The 22,184-nt window shown below is 39.3% G+C and overlaps 1 protein-coding gene across 4 annotated transcripts; it reads left to right on the top strand.

The window, feature by feature from the left end:
- Window positions 1-41: 41 nt before the first annotated feature.
- rnf44 (ring finger protein 44) lies at window positions 42-14,873 on the top strand. 4 transcript variants are annotated; one of them, XR_006106125.1, is made up of 12 exons: window positions 1,906-2,291; window positions 4,227-4,419; window positions 5,515-5,737; window positions 5,936-6,103; window positions 6,565-6,738; window positions 6,875-7,036; window positions 7,803-7,918; window positions 8,208-8,295; window positions 9,761-9,882; window positions 10,717-10,816; window positions 10,933-12,201; window positions 14,459-14,873. XR_006106125.1 is itself a non-coding variant. In XM_042493238.1 (11 exons), exons 2-11 carry the CDS (start codon window positions 4,313-4,315, stop codon window positions 10,993-10,995), a joined length of 1,323 nt encoding a protein of 440 aa, XP_042349172.1. In that variant the 5' UTR covers window positions 42-121; window positions 4,227-4,312; the 3' UTR covers window positions 10,996-14,873. The 4 variants fall into 4 exon arrangements, 3 of the variants coding, with proteins under 3 accessions (XP_042349172.1, XP_042349173.1, XP_042349171.1); XM_042493238.1 differs by lacking the exon at window positions 1,906-2,291 and adding an exon at window positions 42-121 and having other exon boundaries at window positions 10,933-14,873; XM_042493239.1 differs by having other exon boundaries at window positions 5,936-6,055; window positions 10,933-14,873.
- The last annotated feature ends 7,311 nt before the right edge of the window (window positions 14,874-22,184 follow it).

Raw genomic sequence — 22,184 nt, 5'->3', positions numbered from 1 at the left:
TGAAATCCACGGAATGTTCCACACGGGAACAGCTGACCGTAGGATGCCGCACTTAGCCTAACGAGATGTGAACATTACAAGGAAAATATCAGTGATCAGATGTTTGCATATTAACAATCAGGTAACAACACTGCTCCTCTTTTTCTCGCTTTGTCTCGGTTGAAATTTGAAGATTTGTGGTGCGTGTTTACGTGAGATGGTTAGACGGGTTATTAGGGCTGTCATCCTGCTCAACCTCCAGCCCCTCCTTGTTTTGCTGCTACCGAGTGCGATGTTGTAATGTTTACATTTAGTCTATGTTGCATACCAATGCTGCTGTCCTTAGTCAGCTCTTTATTGGGTGCATACTTTTGAATTCATTCAAAAGACCAGATACGCTCCAATGCTTTGCAGTGCAGCATTCAAAACAGACGAAGACATTATTTATTAACTCTTCCTGGACTAAGTGGGCCTGATAGGTAGCTTAAATGGCCTAATAAAGCTTGATAATCCCCAAGCAGCTTCACATTAAGTCTTTTGCATCTCCATTTGCAGGCCTGCAAAAACATAGCTGAGAAATTTCGTACAATAGCTGATGAAGGGTGTTTCTCACTTGATCATGCAAGTGCAATATTACATAACCGCCTGGGTAGTGTACAGTAGGACACTGTGGCCTCCAGTGAGTCAAAACACACTGTGGACCACAGTAGAGTTTTAATGTCTTCTACGTAAGAAACCATGGAGTATATTTTAAGTGGGCTAAAGTCAATCAAATGCAATTTCACTTTGGGTCTTAAGTGACACAGTGATCACTTATGTTTTTATATTTGAAGTGAAATGATGTGGAGTCAAGACAGATGTTAAGTTGGAAAATTTACATGTCAATGATGCTCAAATGATTAAATATGAAGATATATGTAAAGAGTTTGACCTATGGAAACCTTTTCTGATTATTTTGCACATTATAGTTTCTGTAAGTGGTAGAATATTAGATAAGTAAGTAGAAAAAATACTACATAATACACAAGTCAATATCTTGCCTTTGAATAGTAACCTGGCCATATTTACATTAGCAACAAAATGCACATAAAGTGTTTTAAGTAGCCTAAAAACACTCACAGTGCAGAATGAATGCCACTGTCAGTGTTCCTGAATATTTCTGAAACATTATTACTAATACATGGAACTGCAGGGAAGTTTGGTCTGTAACAATGCATCATCATCACCATCATCAAACCATTGTTTATTCAGGGAAGATTGACTGAGCATCAACGTCTTTTACAGCAATGCCCTGAATTCACATTAGCAAGCTAAAAGGATGAATGAGATATTAATTGTAATAAAATGTTTAATTCCATAAAAACAAGTAACTAGCAGAAATGTCTGTCAAAAGTTAAAAATAGCAATAAAAACAGTGAAAACGATCAAAAAGTGAAATGGCAAATACGTATTTCAAATCATCAGTGTAGAACACATAACAACTATAAATACCATCAGTGTATCTATAGAAATAAAGTAAAAAGGACATAAAATTATGCATAAGTACAATGTTTAGCCATTTGTTTTTCACCACTGGGGACCTCAGTTTTTAAAAGCATTATACAGCTAATTGTGCTGTTGATGGTGAGATACAGTCAAGTAGAATAAGAAAAGGTCAGAGTATTTATTCTGTCTGTCATAGTGCTTACTGTTATGCTCTGGGATGTTTGGTTAAAAAATGTTTTCACTAGTGTTTGGTGACCCTGCAACCTCTCAGGGAGCTTTCTTTTTGTTTTGTTTGTTTGCTACAAGTAACAACAGGAACTGCTTGTTTTGATACATTGTAGCAAAGACTGTCTGGATGTCTGCTGTCTGTATTTGCTGCGCGCTGATTGGCCACTCACTAAAGGAGGCGTGGTTTCGTCATAACAATGCATTTCAAGGAACATACACGCGCCAAGGAATGTTTCCTGTCGTTGGGTAGCTAACGTTATCTTCTCAGACGTTTAACGGTATCTCCTGCTTCGGTAAACGTTGCCGTTAACGGACAGGCCATTTCACGGTTTCTGGCGAAAACGGATTCCGTATGCAGCAGTTGGAAGCGTGTGTTAGCTGACAAGCGTTAGCAAGCTAACAGCAGCCCCGTCCGACATTGTCAGAAATCTTTCGGAGGAAACAACAGTTGATTGATAGTCGGGTGATGTTAGTTTCTACCGACTGCTGTTAGTCGGTTAGAGGCGGTTACGCGCAAGGATAACTTGATGGGACACATTTCGGAGGCTGAAACACCTGCCATCTCCCCTTCTCACCGAGCAAGCAAACTAGCTAAGAAAGTAAGATGTGCTCTGTGTTGTTGGACAACTCGCATAGCTGAAACCTGTTCACACAATGCTGGTCTCTGTGGTGTGACATGTTACATGGGTAGAATATGCAGTGAACGGGTGTGCTGAACATGTATTAGCATGCTGGCTAACTAGCTTGCCAACGGCAGTTATGTGCAGCTTGTGAGTCCTGTTAGGTTGGGACAAAGCATTAGCCTAGCTTGGCTAAAGTTAGCTGCTCTCCTTCAACAGGGGACGGCGATTTTGCCCTGAAAATCAGGAACTAACGGTTGCCATAGCGATAATGTTGGTCATTGTCGCTGTTATGTGTTCGGGACTTTGCATAATAGTCGTGAAAATAAGGTGTAACGGTATAATGGCCTCCTAAATTGTACGGCAGAGAGCGGTCCCGCTTGCCTTCCACATCTTTTGTTGTTGCTTTGTCTTTTGAGCACATGGCTTTCCATGTTTTTGTTCAGGCAGGCTACAGCGACCCCTATTTATTATGCCTCCTAATATACCGCATTAATTACACTGCCACTTTAACACTAATGTATTCACTATATTTTAGCATTCTGTTTATACCCAACTCACGTAATGTCATTGTAATACCCTAAAATTAAAAATGTAACCATGATATGTCTGTAACTGAGCTGACATACATTTGTGACTTTCTTTCTTTGTCAAAAATGACATGAATTTGGTTACAAATGGCAAAATCTAGATCAATCTAACTAGGCCCTTGTAGAGGACGTTATACTGTTTGTCATATAATTCTGGATAATTTTTGTTTTAAGCATGAACAGTACTACGGAAAAGTCTTCAGCCACCTTTAACTTTGTTATTTTAGCAAGGTTGTAATGATCATACACATTTATCTCTCAGTAGTCTCTTTACTGTGGTACAATCAGAACATACAGGAAATATGTATGCAGTATTGAAAACACATATTTCAGAACAAGATAACCTCAACAGTTTAAAGTTGAAAAGAGCATATTAAGTGTGACCAAGTGTGTCCACTTAGCATGTCTTGAACTCTCTTGGGCAGACAATACTAATCTTCTGGTGTATTTACACCAGGTTGCATTCAAGACATGTCCAAAGCTCAATATTAATTGGTTGTCATGGGTGTACGATTCCATATCTCACACTAGATATTGACTTCAGTTTGAAGAAGCCATTTTGTTCTGACCTTTTTTGTGTTTTGCATGCATGTATTCTTTGCTTGTATAGAAATCTTTGCCAAAACAACAAATCTATGGTGGTCTAAGGCCTTTGCACAGTCCTGTAAATATTTTCCATTATTAAATATAAATAAAGTCTTTGAAAACACTCAGAGGTCAGTCATTTTTAGAGAGAAAAGGCAGTGTGGAATTAAATACTATGCAGATTCATAACTAGAAGACTTTTTATGCCTAACCATAGTGTTTTTAATATGTATACTCATTTGTTGCATCCTTAATTTGTGGGGATATACAGCAAAGTTAACATGAAATTTGAAGTTTGAGTTTAAACCTAAACTGCTAAGTAGCTGAGTTATTGCCAACATCTGGTCCAGACACATTGAGTGGTGCTCAGAGAAATAAGAAATTTAAATGTACTGTTTTTTTGAATCCCTATTTTACTAGCTTATAATTCAGTTTTAATTGTATCTAATTTCACTGGGGTGTATCGTATAACAGATCTGAAATTCTGATTTTTTGTTATAGGGTGTTAAAATGTGACCAGCACAGCAAATATTTCACTTCAATGCTAGTATATTCCCGTTGGAAAGATTAAAGAGATTACTGATCATTATTTTTTAAAAATCTATTAATTTTTTTTTACGTCTAGGCTTTCCGTAATGACCTGACTGTGTGATCAGTTGATAGATGAAGGATATAGATAAACTCTTAAAACTCTAAATGAAGCAGAATTTTGATTTTGTCAGTTTCTGTGTTTTTGCAGGGTTAAGACAATCAGAGGCAACATACAAGTGCCTCCACTGTACAGTTTCCTTTCCCGGAGCGTGACTCGTCTGCACGACGTCACCAATGCGACCATGGGAAATAGCAGTAAATAGGCTGCCACCAACAGCCCCCTTAAACCCGAGGAGGTTCCTTGGAGAACCCTGCAACGCCCCAGTGCATCTCAGGAGAAGGTAAAAACTGTCTTGTCTTTCCTTAAGACATTTTTCTTATAAATACAGGCTACATTTTGTTTAATTTGTTCTATGTGATGTCAAAATATTGAAAATAACATGGGAATGCTTTCAACATCAACCAAATGTCAGTGTTGTGTGTGACTCATGGTGCCTTACCTTTAGGCAAAAAAAAACCAAATAAACAAATGAAGACCCTCAAATGTGCCATTCTTTTTCCTGAATGTAAATTAACATGTTACATACAACATGTTTTGCAGCCTTTATAGAGGAAAACCACACACTGACTCATCAAAATTAGGTTTTTGGGGTTTTTTTTCAAGCACCAGAAGACCATATGTCAGCACATACTTAACAACACACAAAAGCTTCAAAAAATTATTTGTTTGTTTCCAGAGAAGACTTAAGTATTTCAATATTTCTAAATTGTGTGAAAAAAAGTATTTAGTGACATATGCACCAACTTTTAGGTTCATGTTCCTTTATTTGTACCCATAGGTAGATTTAGTTTGCAGTATAAGGTGAAAGGCATCCATTCGACACAGTTTTCAGACAACATACAGAAGAAAAACATGACAAAAAGATACAAGACAAAACATAAAAAGACAAACCAATTAAAGTGCCCCAGTGCTAAATTAAAATGTTAAATATGTCATGAATACCAATAAAAACACAAAACTATCTGACATTTGTGCATGTTTATGTCAAATTGATGGGAAATATGTAACTTCTTTTATTTGGATATACGTCCCAATAATATAAGTATCTTCAGAGATTTCTGTTAGGGCTCGTATATATATATATATGTATATGTATATGTTGTTAAGTGACAGTAGATACCATCTAAGAATGTTGTTTTTTCCTGGAATGAAAAGCTGCATTCGTGTAAAATGATGTGATTTCCTGAACTTACCAGACTGATCTAGCTGTTTATATTATTTGTCTGTGGAAAAGAAGTTATGCACATAGACTAATGCAACTGAGAGTTAATTTTAAGGAAATAGCATGTGATCTATATACCTGACAGTCGTAAGCTTATTAGGATAGTGTATTTGTATTTATTTGTGGCAATAATGTTTCTGTGTGACATTATAGCCCACCAGTGAGACGCCAGTGGGGGAGACGAGACAGACCTGTACTGCACACTTCTCTGGTTCAGGATGAGAACTTCCATCATCTGCTTTTCTCGCAACATCACCAACCTGTTCCTTTAGATGAGTCCAGACAATACAGCCACACCAGCACACCACCACGCATGCTTCACCCTGCTGCTCACCTGCCCCAGCAGAGCCCCATCATGGTGGATCTACATGACCAGGTAACCAACAGAGAACGGCCTGATGGGTAAAGAAGTTGCAACATTTGTTAAACATGATTTGCTGTCATATCTGACCAAATGTATTCCTCAGGAAAGTGCAGATATAATATGACACACGCAGGGTTTTTGTGTAGCGGTATAAAATGAGATCAGTTTTAGAAAGATTGTGGAGTCACCACATGTCTCTTTTCTTAAAAGATGCACCAGGGATCCGTTCCAATATCATACACTGTTACGACGGTGACGACCCATGGATTTCCCATCCACACCGGGCAGCCCCTTCCAGGGTGCAACACTCAGCAGCTCCCAGCATGCTCGGTAATGTTCAGCGGACAGCTCTCTCTGCTCTGCTGCCTTCCTCCTCCTGTGAGTTTGAAAAGGAAGAGCCCAAATGTCAGTGGCTTCCATGTAGCACACCATACCAGCCATGCAATCTGTCACTGTTCATGACTTACAAATAAACTGCTGCTGTTACTGTGCAGAATTTGTGGATTGGTCTTAATGTTAGCACAAGTATTAGCAACAGTTAAGCAACATAAAATATGATTCTGTTGTAGATTTAGTTTGTGTGAAACAAAGACTTGAGAATGATAAGTGTGGTGCCAATGCAGTCAGTGTTGTTTTTTTTTTTCTATTGCATCGCTTCTGTTCACTACACGCTTACAACATGCTTTCATTATATCTGCCATTATAAGGAGCAAACTTGCTTTGGTCAGGCGGAGGCTGCTTCACAGTGCTGAGTTTGATTGTTGACGTAAATAAAATTGAAAAGAAAAGTGATTCACATGAATTTATGTCCACTCTTGTGTGTTTTTTTCTCTCCTTAGCTCATACAGGCATGTACCATGCAGCATATGCCAGTGTCTTATCAAGCCTTTCCACCGCTGATCTCCAGCGAACATTTTGTATTGCACCCAACCCCATCTGTACCCCCCCACCAGCCGCCGCACCTTACTCCTTTGAGCCAGTTTGTCCCTTTACAGCCTCAGCACCCGCGCATGGTGAGTAGTCCACAGCATACACATATTCATCAATAAAAACACAGTGGAAGGAGAACGTAATCACTAGTTTGTTGATCTGAATAAAAATGTCAGGTCTAACTGCATCCCTTCTTTGTACATCTATCTCTCCTCTCAGCCTCTACAGAGGGTAGACAATGAAGTTGACCTAAGAGGGGACCAGCACCCAATTGGGACCTTCTCCTACCCTCCGTCTCATCACCCACCAGCGCTGCCTCCTTCTCTGCCCCTACAGTATCTTCCTCAAGAGCCTCTGCATCAGGAGCTTCCCTTTGGAGTGGTAAGACAGCCTTAGAGACACTTTCAGACCTTTTATTTTCCAGGGAAAATTGACAAAGCTCATGACTTATTTTTAGCATGACCTGCCTTTCACCCATTCAGATCGATACATTCACAGCTGGAGGCTGTCCAGCACACAGGTCATCTGCAGGTCTTGAAAAGTCTTCAATAGCATTAAATTTTTTTCGCTAAAAACGCATTAGAGGGTATTTAAACATTTGAAATTTGATTTAATGGCTCAAATATTCTTTCTTGTCTGTCTTAGGCAGTAATGTAAGATATTACATTACTGTGTTTTGTGTTTTAAAGGTTTTTTGTGTGTGATCATGGGCAGTTAGGAGACATTTAGAAACTAAAAGGCTTTATTTATTCCTCATTGAAAAAGTGATAACATTATTTGCTGAACAGTGTTAGTAATTTTGTTACTCGTGGTGTAGCTTTATTAGAGTTGACTACAGCTCCAAAGCCGCAACATATTGCATCTTAGAAATAGTAGAAATAACTGTAATGTAACCCCGAGCAAAGAGCTTCCAAAAGAATTATCACATTACTGTTAAACTGTATTTGTATGTGCTGTTCCTAATTTTTTTTTACTCACTTTGCTCACCAAGAATTTTCAGCTTGTGCCTATTTCCTAAAAAATGTCCTTCTGATACAATCAGCCTTTCCTGAAACTTACTGTCATTATAAAGGTTTATGTTATGTTCACTTTAATCACAAACGTCTAGTTTACATAATTTCATAAATGTGTGTGTGTTTCTTCTCAGCCATACCCCCACATGTTGCCCCGGCGAGTGAGTGGACAGAGGTACCGGTTGCAGCAACCTCTCCCCCCTCCTCCTCCTCCTCCTTCTTACTACCCAGGCTTCCTCCCTTACTTCCTGTGAGTACCTGCTCTAAAATCACCCTGTTTATGAAGTATGGCAGTCTTAATCATGTAGTAATTATTTGAAGTCAACACTTTTGGGTAAACAATATGCTGCGCTGTAGCTTTTTTAAAGAAAAAGAAATGCTTTTCAAAAAGCGTGAAGATGCAAGAATGATATGAAATTGACTGTAATTACCACTCAGTGCTGATGTTTGTAGAGCAGGTGCTGCCCCCAATTGAAGTTAAGTTGCAGAGATTGTTAATGTTTGCTCAACAAGTTACATCTCTCTCTCTCTCTGCTCAGGTCAATGCTTCCTGTGCCTCCAACAGCAGTGGGCCCAGCCATCAGCCTAGACCTGGATGTGGATGATGTGGAGATGGAGAACTATGAGGTCAGTGTGATGGTTTGTGGAAGAACAAGTTGAGCCACATGCAGTCTGTTTTCACATTTAATAGACAGTATATGCCAATGTGATTGAGTACAGATACCAAGCCAACAAGGCTATTTTTTCATACCTTCATACCTTCCTGGAATTTCACTGGGGTATACAGTATGTGTATATAAGTGCGCGGTGCTAACACTTCCACCCAGCCAGCCAGCAAGTTTGCTACATTCTGCAGGCTGTCTTGCCATTTTCAGTCCACTTAATACACAATACACACAAGATGCCAACAAATGATATTATTCTTACACACTTCATTCAAACTTGACAGAAACAAATTAAAACAAACCAAAACTGCCTTAGTCAGTCTTGTTAGTAATTTAATTAATTATTCTGCTGTCGTAACAGTCAGCAACTCTGGTTTGGTCGAAAATAATCCCTTAATTCACTGGGTTAGATGTAAAAATTAACTGTTTTCCCTGTGGTCCCTCTGCTCTCACTCTTCTGTTACGGTCAGCTCAGCTGCCTGTTGCACCACACTGACCTCCAGTGGCAAGTTATGTACGGTATAAAAACTCATGACAGTCAGAAACAGTCTATATTTTTCACAGTGTTGAAAATCACACTGTCAGGATTTCCAAATGCCCTGTTATACCAATATGCTGTGATATTGACAGAGCCTAATATAAAGGTGCTGGTTTATTTTCATTTCAAATAAATAAAGGATTCAGAGCAGTACAATAAGTACTACATTATCATAACATCTCATGGGTTATAAATGTGACAATGTTTTTTTGCTGGATGTATATCATTTTACATCCCAGTTAGGGCTGTACCCGACTCAGAATTATGTCAGTCAAATCAGATTCAGCCATACAAATACGAATATTCGTCGTTTCAGGGTTTTTGTCCTTATTAAGTTTTACAGTTTGAACAGGGTTCACCAGGACTTAAAGTGTGACAGCAACATTCATGTAATATAGTAGACATTCTACCAATGCCAATGACAGACTGTCAAAGTGCAACAACCTTTTTTGTCAACACTAGATATCAAACAAATATCAGAGGCTGTATTGCATTAAGTTGCAGTGAGCTGAAAATTCCCCTCTTTTATCCAAAAGAGAGAAGATTATTTTATCTCAGAGCATTACAGTGCAAAGTCTCTCCCTCTTTTTTACCACTGCATCGTACCGCTTCAGCCTCTACCAAAGAGTAGCATAACATTCAGGAGTACTCACTACGCAGCATTGTCTGGGGACCAAAACGTCCCCAGGGGTACACTGACAAGAAAAAACAAACAAGCAAAAAACGACTGCTCAATCTTAGTCAACTGAGGGGTGTCCAACTGATGATTCAAATCTCCCACTCTCAGGGGGCAATATTAGTCCTGACAAACCTAAAACATCATCAGTATTGTCTCTTGTCTTTCTCTCTATCTCCTTCTCTCTATGCCTATCTCTGTCTATTTGTGTAGGCACTACTGAATCTGGCGGAAAGGTTGGGTGAAGCGAAACCACGTGGACTCACTAAAGCAGATATAGAGCAACTTCCGTCCTACAGATTCAACTCAGAGAATCATTTATCTGAACAAACGCTGTAAGTCTTTCCCTCACCTTTTTCTATAAAACAAACTACATAGAGCAGGGTGGGGAACCTTTTTCCTATCAAGGGCCATTTTCATTTTTATGAAATCCTCCGAGGGCCATACTAAATTTATGAACACATATGATGCAATGATTATAGATTTTGATTGTATGAAAAACCACAATTATCACGGTTTCTTGATTATTACAAGTAAATTACACTCCTTCACAAACTCTGAAGGCACTCCTTCACAAACTCCTTCAGCATGTTTCAGCTTCTTAGCTATTAATTCACTAACCACCAAACAATTCTTTCTGTCAGTCTTGTGAAAGCTGATTGTTGGGCACCCTAACTCCGTCGAAGAGCGTTCATTTTCTACGCATTTGTACTTTAGCATGTTTTGAGTTGTAATGACGCTCAAGATTGGCCTTTATCATCACTGCCAGCGCCACAAACTAGGCAAAGTTTGCCTTTTACTTCAACAAAGAAATAATCATTTGTACGTTTCTCCTGGAAAATGCGGCATTCTGCATCCTCCTTTTTTCTTGGCACTCGCCATGACGCATATCACTTGTCAATCAAACCCCAATGTTATCACGCAACGCCACGTAACCTCATGTGTTGTATTCACTGACCCTGAACCCGACTCAGACATACTTAGCCGTCAGTGTTTTCTCAGAAAAGCAATTGCTGTCAACATTTTTCTTGAGTTTATATTTATTTTAAGAATTGCAAGGCAGGACGGATCAAATGGTCTTGTGGGTCGTACACGGCCCGGAGGCCGGAGGTTCCCCACCCCAGATATAGATGTATCTATAATCATCTACCTTTCTTTCCTCTCCTCAGGTGTGTTGTGTGCTTTAGTGACTTTGAGTGTAGGCAGCTACTTCGGGTATTACCTTGTAACCATGAATTCCATGCGAAGTGTGTGGATAAATGGTTAAAGGTAAGTTGATGCAGTTCAACACTTGAACCATCTCACAGTGTTCTCATAGTTCAGTAAAATTATTTTCATATGCAGTGGTTATCATCTTTATTCTTAATTTTCCGCCTGACTTTCAGACCAATCGCACTTGTCCTATCTGCCGAGCCGATGCCTCGGACGTACACCGGGAGGTGGAGTGAGAACTGTCTCTGAGTGCTGAACTGGAAAGCTGCACACACCAGAGTCTGTCCCAAAACTGGGGACACCTGCCACCTAACCTGCGTCCTCCAGTTAATATAGCTTACCAACCCACCACTCCTGCCCCTTCTTAAATAATAAGCAATCCAGGATTGTTTCTGGAGCCTGTTGTACCTCTGCTGTGCTTCATTGTCCAAGTCTCATGAAACCCACTGCCTATCGCAGCCTATAGCCAGAGTTCTGGGATCGCCAGCCAGTTCTTTCTCTGCCCACTCGTTGCAGATTCCAAAGATTTCCCCTACAATGCATTATTTGCTGCTTTTGTTTACAGGGTTTCGTTTTTATTTAGTGGATTTGGTTGTGGTGTTCATGAATAGTGGGAGTTCTGCATTGGAAGAGGTGAGTCTGTAGCCTGGAGAGTGATAGGCTGGACACCTTGTGCAATTAGCAGAGAAATAATAGGAATACTTCAACATGGGTATCTGTGTTTGGAGGCAATGCCTGACCATCATAGATGCATGTTTGTGTAGGTGTTGGGCAAAGTGACTTGTTAATAATGTATGTTCTGCAATAATGTATTGATCATTTCAACAGTTTTACCCCTGTTTTTAGATTTGCCAATTCTATTGTGACAGTGTGACTTGCTGTGGTTAAATGCAGATTCTGTTGAGCCTGAGGTTATGGACTGCAAGTTTTGGGACATGCAACTGTGGGGTTTCTTCTGCCCCAGATTATCCACTCTGGAACACTGATCTGTACAAAAGCAGTCATGGATTAATGGACTGCGCCTTTTTGAGGTCATCTGGCATAACTGCACAAGTGCTACATCCATCCTCCACGTCAGCATTGTTCCTCTGGCAAGTGTGTATGCGTGTGTGCACTTTGTGTGTGTATGTTTGTCCTGTTCACACAGCCAATGCATTGTGTAACCACTGGATACAGGGCAGCATGCTAGGATTTGCATGAACTGTTGATTCAGACTAGCAATATTTAAATCAAGCATTGCCACCAAAATTATTGAATTTAAAGAAAAAGAAGAGACAAAGAAGCATACTAATAGAACTGCTTGCTTATTCAGAAAGCGCCATGAGGGAAGACTAGCATGTGGTTCCACCCTGACTGTGTTTTAAGGATGGGAGTCCTCGTCTGAATGCTATGCTGATGATGCCATAGAGCTCTGGGGGCCTGTGCAGAAAGCAATATGTGCAGTAAGTGGCGAGTTTTAAATGAACTTTCTTCCCCTTTTTGGAAGACTGGGCTTTTTATTTCTTTGTTTGTGAGCCAAATCCAATATACAGATATAGCCTACTGTTCAAGATTTCAGATCTGCCTTCTTATGACCTTGACAAGCACAAACCTATTACTAATCCTGAAAATACTTTGTCATTTTCCACTTGTTTTAAAAGTATGCCGTTTTTAAAAAAAAAAAGGTTTATTTATTGGTTTTATCTTCTAGAGAAAATACATTGAAGGAAACAGTTGGAGCACTAACATGTTTGTGTAACGTATGTGTTATAATCTGGTTACTTGGTCAGGTCATTGTCTTAGGCTATGGTAATGGTGTTGTAAAAGAGCAACTTTATGTATAGCTTCTGTGTGAATGCTTTTAGATAAACGTTTGAAGACAGAAGAATGTTGAAAACCCCTTGTAAAAGTCACTGGTGACACTCCACGTTAACGCCAACTGTGTATCCCACAGTGAGCAGCACGGGGTTCAAATGACACAGAGCTGGAGTGTTCAGTAGTGTAGAAACACTGTTAGACTTCTAGTTCCCTGCTCGTGTTCACACTTAAAAAAACAGGATACATTTGGGGTGGGAGGGAAAAGAGCAACAAATGGACTTTTGCTTTGGATTCACTCTTGTTTCTTAACTGCCCCAGTAAGCACTAACAGGCAGTTGTAACCTTTGCTTTGATGTGTAAAGGGATCTTGCCTTTTTCTTTACTTTTTTTCTTAAGTGAATGTGAGTCTTTGATGTGTGTGCCACCTTCAAGAGAAAAAAAAAGCCATTTAATGAGTTACACCCACAGCTTTGAGAATTAACCTATGTGTACATATCTATTCGCTGGCATATATTGTAAGTAAAAAAAATCACTCAGGGCCTCTCAGTATATAAAAATAAAGGAGAACAGTCCATTTCAAATGGAAAGGATGCCATGAAAAGGGTATATCTGAATTTAGTGTGGTTGTTTTCTTCAGACCACAAATAATTTAATGTAATCAATTATAATATTCTGTTTTGTCAGAAATAGTAGATATTACATCATTTAAAGACAGGCATGCAAGAAAAAAAGATCAGTAAATATGTTAATAATATTCACTGAAAAGAGGCAATGTACACTGCAACTCATTACAAGTGTATTATTCAAACCTGTTTGACTTTTGTTCTTTTACTCAAACCATATGTTAAACATAGCGGTTGTGATCCCATTTCTAAATGTGCCGCCGTGCACACTATCCTACCTAATTCACTCCCAAATCTACTTAAGAGGTGTTTTGCATGACTTAAAAAAAAAAAGTAAAACAAGTGTGTTATAGTGGAGGATATCTCAAAATCTGGTGGGGACCTATTTAATGGTGCACAATATGCATGCTTGTCAACCAGATCCCAACTGATTTTTAGCTCTAGTTGGCTTAGGGTTCTGGGGGTTTGGATCTTAACGCTCAGCTGATAACTGCCATGCATTGTACTGCACACATTTGTAATAGAACTGAATGACTACAAGATTTTATTGCGCTAACTTCATTTTATAGAAAAAAAAAACTGGTCTTGAATCCAGAAATTCTTACATACATTGTGTTACTGTTATTGCCCTAACGACTGAAAATGACATGCTCTGAAACTACTGTAGTTTATCAAAAGCCATAGTGAAAAGGTGCTAGATGTTCTGCTTTGTAGGTATGAAAACTCACTTGCGTGAATGCAATAGTTTGTCATGGATCCCATGTATTCTTAAAGCATGTTATACTAATACCCCTAAACAATGTCAGTGAAAATCAATATAGTTTAAGGGATTAAAAAAAGAATAAAGTGTTGTCATACTTATTTCAGTGTAGTACTGTACCTGCCTATCAGGCTCTTGCTCTCAGTGTATCAATATCTTAAAATGTATTGTTCACATATAGATACCTTAAGTCATGTTAATGTTAGCACTTTTATTTTTGGAGTAAATATTTAATTGACAATATCCAGCTTCCCTTCTAAATAAAAAGAGAACCTCCCATTAAGTCCTAGGTAATGAGGTAACTTTTAATGACAACTGAGAATAGAGTCTTGTAGTCTTTCTGTTAAGATTTATTGAATAATCTCACAGCTTGTGTGGTGCAAAAATGTGTTCCAATAAGCAGCTAAAATTTATTTAGGATTTGTGATTGATTGCTCAGTAGATGCCATTTATTGTTTACCAATGACTTTTGCTGTGGTGGGATAGTGGTTTACTGTTCTTACTCTCCCTGGCCTCTAGGGGTCCTTGCCTGAACACCAGACTACCCACCCGCCAACAGAGCCAGGGGCATGTGTTCTGTGTTAGGCAGATATTTTGCTTTGGTACTTGCACATTTACAGTTACCTCATTTTTTCCATGTTTGTATTGGGGGGTGGGGGGAGAAAACAACTAATATATATTATATATAGGAAATGGTTCTTATTAATGTTATAATTTTTCATTCCATTGGAATCATATTGTTTGTAGCATTTAACATAACTAGTTAGTGTATTATATATACATCTGTATACTGTTTGAAATTTTTAAGATTTGTACTTTTTTTAAATGAAAGTTGCTAGTTATGCTTTACCAAGTAGTGCAATCATTTTTTTTTTAATTGTTGTGGCTGATTTGAAAGGGTTGTTCACTAATAAATGTATGATGTATACCAATATCACACTTGCATTATCTTAATTAACCGGTTTAAAAATGAAAATTAATTCTTAAAATAATTAAGATTCTAATCCCTGGGTGCTGGGACATAATAACTTTAAACTTTGGATGCAAGTAGTAGCAAAGTAATGCTTGTGTGAGAAGGGTCAACATGGTATTGGTAAATAGCTGGCAAGAGATTGCTGAAATTCCAGCTGTCTCTTAAACGCACGCAAGAAATTTACAGAGGTTCATACTTTGGCTGTTTGACCTCAACAAAAAGGCCATTTTAAATGTCATAGTCCGTCATGAAAAACGTGGTACTGTTATACCATATGAATATAAAAAAGCAGCCTGTGTCAAGAAAATGATAAATACATTTAAAAAAAAAAAAATACTGTCGAGTAGTTTGCCATGAAAAAAATGTAATTAAACAAAGTCAGAAAAGTATGTCACAAAAGCTATTAAATGCTATGAAATATTTCTACTATGCTAAAAAAATGTTGTAGTTAAAATTTCACTGAAAAATTGAATAATTTTTACAAAAATCGAAGTACAGTACATTGTAGAACAGCCATCCCCATATGATGGCCTGCGGGCCAGATTCAGCCCGCCAGACCAAATTATCTGGCCCGCACTGAGTCATATCAAAACTTAAATTTAGAGGAAAAAATCGTGAAATAAATGCTACACTATGAAGTGCGCTTACGCGTTCCTATGTTGACCTCATGCCGCACCAAAGACTTGATTCTCCCTCTTGACACTTACTTGACCCGTTTGGTGTTTACGCGCTCTCTGCTATTCGCTGATCTCTGACCAGCCAGCTCTACTAATTGACTGGCTTGCTAATAATGTAAGTCAAGCTGGACTGAGCAGTTTTGTTTTATTTTACTGGACCATGCCAATGCTAAACCGATGTGCCGGATATGCAATCAGACCGTGGCTGTCTGCAAGACGGAGAACCTGAAGAGGAATTTTAGCACCCTACATGCTTCCAGTTTTAATGCCAGCTACCCCGAAAATCGATCATCGCAAACAAAAAATTGCCAACATAACTTTATTCAAGCACTCCATCTTAACTTTGTGCAAAACATCATCAGCTCAAGAGAGCGTAAAGGCTGCATCCATAGTGTTTCTTGGAACATAGCCAGAGCAAGGCTGGCTTTCGTTGATGCCGAGCTGTGCTGTTGATATGGGTAGTGAAATTTTGAGCCATGATGAGAAAAACAAGAGGACGGTGATGGATCAATTAAAGCAGGTGCCCTTGTTGGACAACACGGCAACCAGAAGAGTGGAGATTTTAGAGGAGGAGTGTTTTTCCACTCTACTTGCCGATTTGAAGGAAACAGTAGCCGTATCCTAGTCATAGACTCCTCTTGTGGAGCAGTTGTCTGTGTTTACAAGATTTTTTGACGGGCAGGTGCTGTGTTTGCTCCCTCTGCCCAGGCCCACAACGGGTGAAATTATCTTCAACGAACCCACACAGTTCTTTGAGAAGAATGGCCTGGATATGAACAAAATCGTATCTGTGGTCACTGACGGGTCACCGGGACAGCACAGGGGCTTGGTAAGCAGGCTTGCTGCTGTTAGACCAGGACTCATTGCATTTCACTGCATTATTCGCAAGTTGGTTTTGTGTGAAGAAATGAAAAAAAAAAAAGATGGATACTGTTATGAGACTGGTAAACTTTGTGCGCGAGAGTTCTAGTCTGCAACATCGCCTATTTAAAGCTTTGCTGGAGGAAATGTCAGCTGAATACACAGATCTTTTGCTTAAAAACGATGTTTGCTGGCAAGGCAAGGGCCTTGCATTTGAGAGGATGTGCGACCTGCGCAATGAGCTGCATGTATTTTTATTCAACCTGCAGAGCCAAAAAGGCCAAGAATTTCAGCAGTTTTTACGCAGCAACAAGGCTATGGCTGATGAGCTCTTTTTGCGTGACATTATGCCCCATCTAAATCACCTAAACCTGCAACTGCAAGGAAAGAACCACACTGTTGCAGACATGTACGAGGCAGTTGAAGTGTTCAAGTTGAAGCTCAGCCTTTTGGAGCGCGACATTTAAGGGAGAAAGCTGCACTTTCCATGTCTACAGAGGCATTGTGAGAAGCACAGTATGACGGAGACTCCAGCCAAGAAAGGCTTCATGACCAGTCTGGCAAAAAACTTCAGGGTAAGATTTGAAAGCTGCCCTAAACTCTTAGCTGACATCCTCTTCCTCAGGCACCCTTTCTCTGTTTCAGCTGACAGCCAGTGGACTGAAGAGGCTAAGAGACTGGTGGCTTCCATAGATGAGGCAAATCTTCAGTTGGAGATTGTGGGGTTGGGAACATCTGATGTGCTAAAAGCACAACACAAGGACAGTGGGGTGTGTGACTTTTAGATTAATGTGGTCCCTGAAGCCCGACAGAGATACATGACAACAATTGCAATGATCCTGCTAACAATGTTCCCCTCTACCTACGTCCGTGAGTCATCATTTTCTTCAATGAACTGCATCGAGAATCAGACCAGAAACAGACTGTCCAGTGCACATCTGGACCAGTGCTTCAGAGTTGCCACAACAGAGTACAGGCCAAACATTAGAAATATTGTTACATCCCGCCACTGTCACTTTTCTCACTGATGGGTGAGTTAAATACATGTACATTACTTTATCAAAGTAACTATCAAAAGATAAAGCTTTCTTGTGTTATCGTGGCATGGGAACTCATTTTTTTTATGTCAGAGAGAAATTCCTATGTCTGTCTTTCCCTTTTACACTCAGCTGATGTGTATTCATGTGTCAGTGTTTATTAGAGTGTCTGTATTTTAGATGAGCACAAAAAGGAAGACAGAAATAAGAAAAAGTGCTTCAGGAGGAGGAAAATGAGTGCGCTTTCAGTTTTTATGAACCAGCTGGTGTGTCTATACATGTGTCAGTATCTATTAGAGGCAGCAAGGTTTGTGTCTGTGTAATACATTAACACTAAAAAGGAGATGGAATGAAGGAAAGTAGGAGGAGGCAATGAGTTCTTAACTTTTAATTTTGTATAAACTATTATGTTTAAAAAATATACCACCATGTTTAGCAAATCAACTGTTTAAATGAAGTTGTTTCAGTTTGTTGGTACTGTAGGCGGCTGTGAATATACTTGAAAGTTCATCTGCAAACTGCAAATGTAAACTCCACATGCTCAAAGTTTACATTAAATTGCCGTATTGTGGACTAATATTGTGTAAGAGTGCATTTTGTCTGGTGTGTCACCAAACACCAGTAATTATACACTTGTTATTAGTCAAGAAACAATATCTGCACATACAACCAATTTAACTGGCACGATTGATGAGAAAAAATTGGACCCCTAGCCCTTGGCTTACTTTCTTATTTGGTCCTCAGGGAAAACTAATTGGTTAACCCCTCTGTTGAATGTCAAAAATAATTATAAAGTGTACCATAAAAATGTCATAATATACTATTTAAAAAAAAGTGAATCATGTCGAAAGAAGTCACTGAGGTTAATGTCCAAAAAATGGCTTAACCTTTTGAAACTGAGCAAAATTGGTTTGATTTCGTGCAAAATTATGGGGAAAACTTTACAAGATGTGGCCAAGAAATCTGCAAAGACATGTTACGTACGGTTGTAAGCCTTCTTCAAGTTGACAAAACACGTATAGCCTGGATGAGCAAACTCCCACGGCCGCTCCAGCAACCCCCGCAAGGGTGAAAAGTTGGTCCACTGTTCCACAACCAGGACGGAACCCACATTTTTCCTCCTGAATTCAAGGTATGTTTGACAATCGGTTGAAGCCCCTTTCCAGTGCCTTGAGGTAAACTTTCATGGTGAGGCTGAGAAGTGTGATATCCTGATAATTGGCACACACTCTCCGGTCCCCTTTTGTGAAAACTGGAAACCACCATCCTGGTGTGTCACTCCACAAGCTGTTCCTGACCTCCTTGCGTCACTGAAAAGGCATGTCAGCCAAGCCTTCAGCATCACAGGACGAATTTCATCCACACACGGCGACTTGCCACTAAAGAACTTTTTAACTACCTCAGCAACTTCAGCCAGGGATATGGATGAAGGTTCCCCCAAGTCTTCAGACTCTGCCTCCACCACAAAGGACGTGACAGCAGGGTTTAGGAGTTCCCCAAAGTGTTCCTTCCACCGCTCGACAATATCCCCAGTCTAGGTCAGCATTTCTCCTTCCTGCTGAGCACAGCCTGAGACAATCCCTTCCAGAGACGTCTCACAGTATGCCAGAATTTCCTTGAGGCCAACCAAAAGTCCTCCTCCATAGCCTCCCTGAACTCCTCTCACAGCCGAGTTTTTGCTTCGCAACTGCCACAGCTACAGCCCTCCTAGCTGAACAAAACAAATACACATAAGTATTGCCTAACTGCAATTAATTATATGACCGTTTCAGGAAGCAACTATCTGCTAATAGCCAGGTGGATTTTTATATGTGTAAGCTGGCCTATACAGACGTATGAGATATGTTAGAAGTAGTTTAACTGAAAAACTTCAGATGGTGGCTGTATTTAATTGTATTTTTTGTTTATGTTATGTTTATGTTCTTTTGCTCCCTCAGCCCTTCAAGGGCTGATCTAACCCAGTTTAATTCAGTTTTTCAGACTATTGGAGCCGCCCTTAAAATGGCAGGGAGGATTCTCCTGAGGGCCAGTGCTGAGGGGACGTGAGCGAGGGCTTTTGGAATGCAGCGAAAGACCGCAGCTACATAGAGGCGACCCTCTTGTTCTCCGGGGAGAACTCCAGCATAACAGCGCTAAGCCAGGGCCCCTCTCCTAGGTGAATGATTCAAGAGCCAGAGCTGTGCATGGAGGTGAGTCTAACTATAACTAGCTGGTCACTCTCCAGCTCCTTCCCCTCCCAACACACAATGCACCCTGCCCCGATTGTTTCCCCTGCAGGTGGTGGGCTGACAGGATGTTGAAGGAAGGTGTCATACTATAGTATGTTGTTCAAAGTTGCAAAAAAAAAGTCTTGAGCATGTTGTTTTGTTGTTCCAAATAATAAAAGCCAAAAAAGGCCAGAAACCTCATAATTTAGCATGTCAAAAAAATGGCAGAAAAAGGCAATAGTATAGTATGCCGAAAAAAGTCAAATTTTGACCGCTCGTAAAAACAGCTAAAAACCACATAGAATAGCTTGTAGAGATGCGTCATAGTGTACAAAGTTGAAATAGAGGCTAAAAAAGGCCATAAACCTCATAAATCAGCATGTAAAAAAATGCTGCTGGAAAATCCTTGGCAATATTACAGCAAAACACCCTTTCGCTTGATTTGTCAATTTTGGAATAACAGGAAAACACTTTTTTTTTCTTTTTCAAACTCTTTTCCTAACTAATTTTATAAGTCTGTAATTTCCAGATTCCTTAGAAGCTTTCCTAAATATAATTAATGTAAGTAATTTAGTACTAAATTTTTTCGTGAAGTAGGACTAGCTATGACGAGCTACAAAGCATTAACTTCAACTACCTACTGAGGATGAGTATGTTCAGTTTTTGGGACATGTCAAATTTTGACATTTTTGCCTTACTATAGTCTTGGATTTTTGGTCATATTTTTGACGTGCTGAATGATGCTGTTTTTGGCTCTTTTTTCAACTTTCTTTGCTATGGCGTGTCTTGCCAGGCTATTCAAGGCTGTTTCCATTTGTTTTCAACAGTTTTTGGGACATGACATTTTTTGACATTTTTGCCTTACTATAGTCTTGGAATTTTGGTCATATTTTCGACATACCAAATTAATATAATTTTGGCTCTTTTTGCAACTTTCTTTGCTATGGCGTGTATTGGCAGGCTATTCTAAGCTGTTTCCAGCTGTTTTCAGCAGTTTTTCAGAAAAGACATTTTTTTTAAATTTTTGCCTTACTATAGTCTTGGATTTTTGTTCATATTTTCGACGTGCCAAATTATGCTGTTTTTGGCTCTTTTTTCAACTTTCTTTGCTATGGCGTGTCTTGCCAGGCTATTCTAAGCGGTTTCAAGCTATTTTCAGCAGTTTTTGGGACATGACATATTTTGACATTTTTGCCTTACTATAGTCTTGGATTTTTGGTCATGTTTTCGACGTGCCAAATTATGTTGTTTTTGGCTCTTTTTCCAACTTTCTTTGCTATGGCGTGTCTTGTTAGGCTATTCCAAGCTGTTTCCATTTGTTTTCAACAGTTTTTGGGACATGACATATTTTGACATTTTTGCCTTACTATAGTCTTGGATCTGGTCATTTTTTCGACGTGCCAAATTATGGTGATTTTGGCTGTTTTTACAACTTTCTTTGCTATGGCGTGTATTGGCAGGCTATTCTAGGCTTTTTTCCAGCTGTTTTCAGGAGTTTTTGGGACATGACATTTTTTGACATTTTTGCCTTACTATAGTCTTGGAATTTTGGTCATATTTTCGACGTGCCGAATTAATGTAATTTTGGCTCTTTTGCAACTTTCTTTGCTATGGCGTGTCTTGCCAGGCTATTCTAAGCGGTTTCCAGCTGTTTTCAACAGTTTTTGGGACATGACATATTTTGACATTTTTGCCTTACTATAGTCTTGGATTTTTGCTCATATTTTCGACGTGCCAAATTATGCTGTTTTTGGCTCTTTTTTCAACTTTCTTTGCCATGGCGTGTCTTGCCAGGCTATTCTAAGCGGTTTCAAGCTGTTTTCAGCAGTTTTTGGGACATGACATATTTTGACATTTTTGCCTTACTATAGTCTTGGATTTTTGTCATATTTTCGACGTGCCAAATTATGCTGTTTTTGGCTCTTTTTTCAACTTTCTTTGCCATGGCGTGTCTTGCCAGCTATTCTAAGCGGTTTCCAGCTGTTTTCAACAGTTTTTGGGACACGACTTGTTTTGACAATTTTGCCTTACTATAGTCTTGGATTTTTGTTCATATTTTCGACGTGCCAAATTATGCTGTTTTTGGCTCTTTTTACAACTTTCTTTGCTATGGCGTGTCTTGCCAGGCTATTCTAAGCTGTTTCCAGCTGTTTTCAACAGTTTTTGGGACATGACATATTTTGACATTTTTGCCTTACTATAGTCTTGGATTTTTGTTCATATTTTCGACGTGCCAAATTATGCTGTTTTTGGCTCTTTTTACAACTTTCTTTGCTACAGCGTGTCTTACCAGGCTATTCTAAGCTGTTTCCAGCTGTTTTCAACAGTTTTTGGGACATGACATTTTTTGAAATTTTTGCCTTACTATAGTCTTGGATTTTTGTTCATATTTTCGACGTGCCAAATTATGGTGATTTTGGCTGTTTATAAAACTTTCTTTGCTATAGCGTGTCTTGCCAGGCTATTCTAAGCTGTTTCCATTTGTTTTCA

This window comes from Plectropomus leopardus, chromosome 9 (assembly GCF_008729295.1).
Source record: "Plectropomus leopardus isolate mb chromosome 9, YSFRI_Pleo_2.0, whole genome shotgun sequence".
Taxonomy (NCBI): Eukaryota; Metazoa; Chordata; class Actinopteri; order Perciformes; family Serranidae; genus Plectropomus; species Plectropomus leopardus.
The sequence above is the reverse complement of the archived record's forward strand: the minus strand, read 5'-3'. Positions and strand labels throughout refer to the sequence as shown.

Excerpts from the sequence above, each read along its gene's own strand:
- rnf44 (XM_042493238.1), top strand. The coding sequence starts at position 4,313 with ATGCGACCATGGGAAATAGCAGTAAATAGGCTGCCACCAACAGCCCCC. Across the intron at positions 6,104-6,564 it reads TCTGCTGCCTTCCTCCTCCT|CTCATACAGGCATGTACCAT; the intron begins GTGAGTTTGAAA and ends TTCTCTCCTTAG. Across the intron at positions 6,739-6,874 it reads AGCCTCAGCACCCGCGCATG|CCTCTACAGAGGGTAGACAA; the intron begins GTGAGTAGTCCA and ends CTCTCCTCTCAG.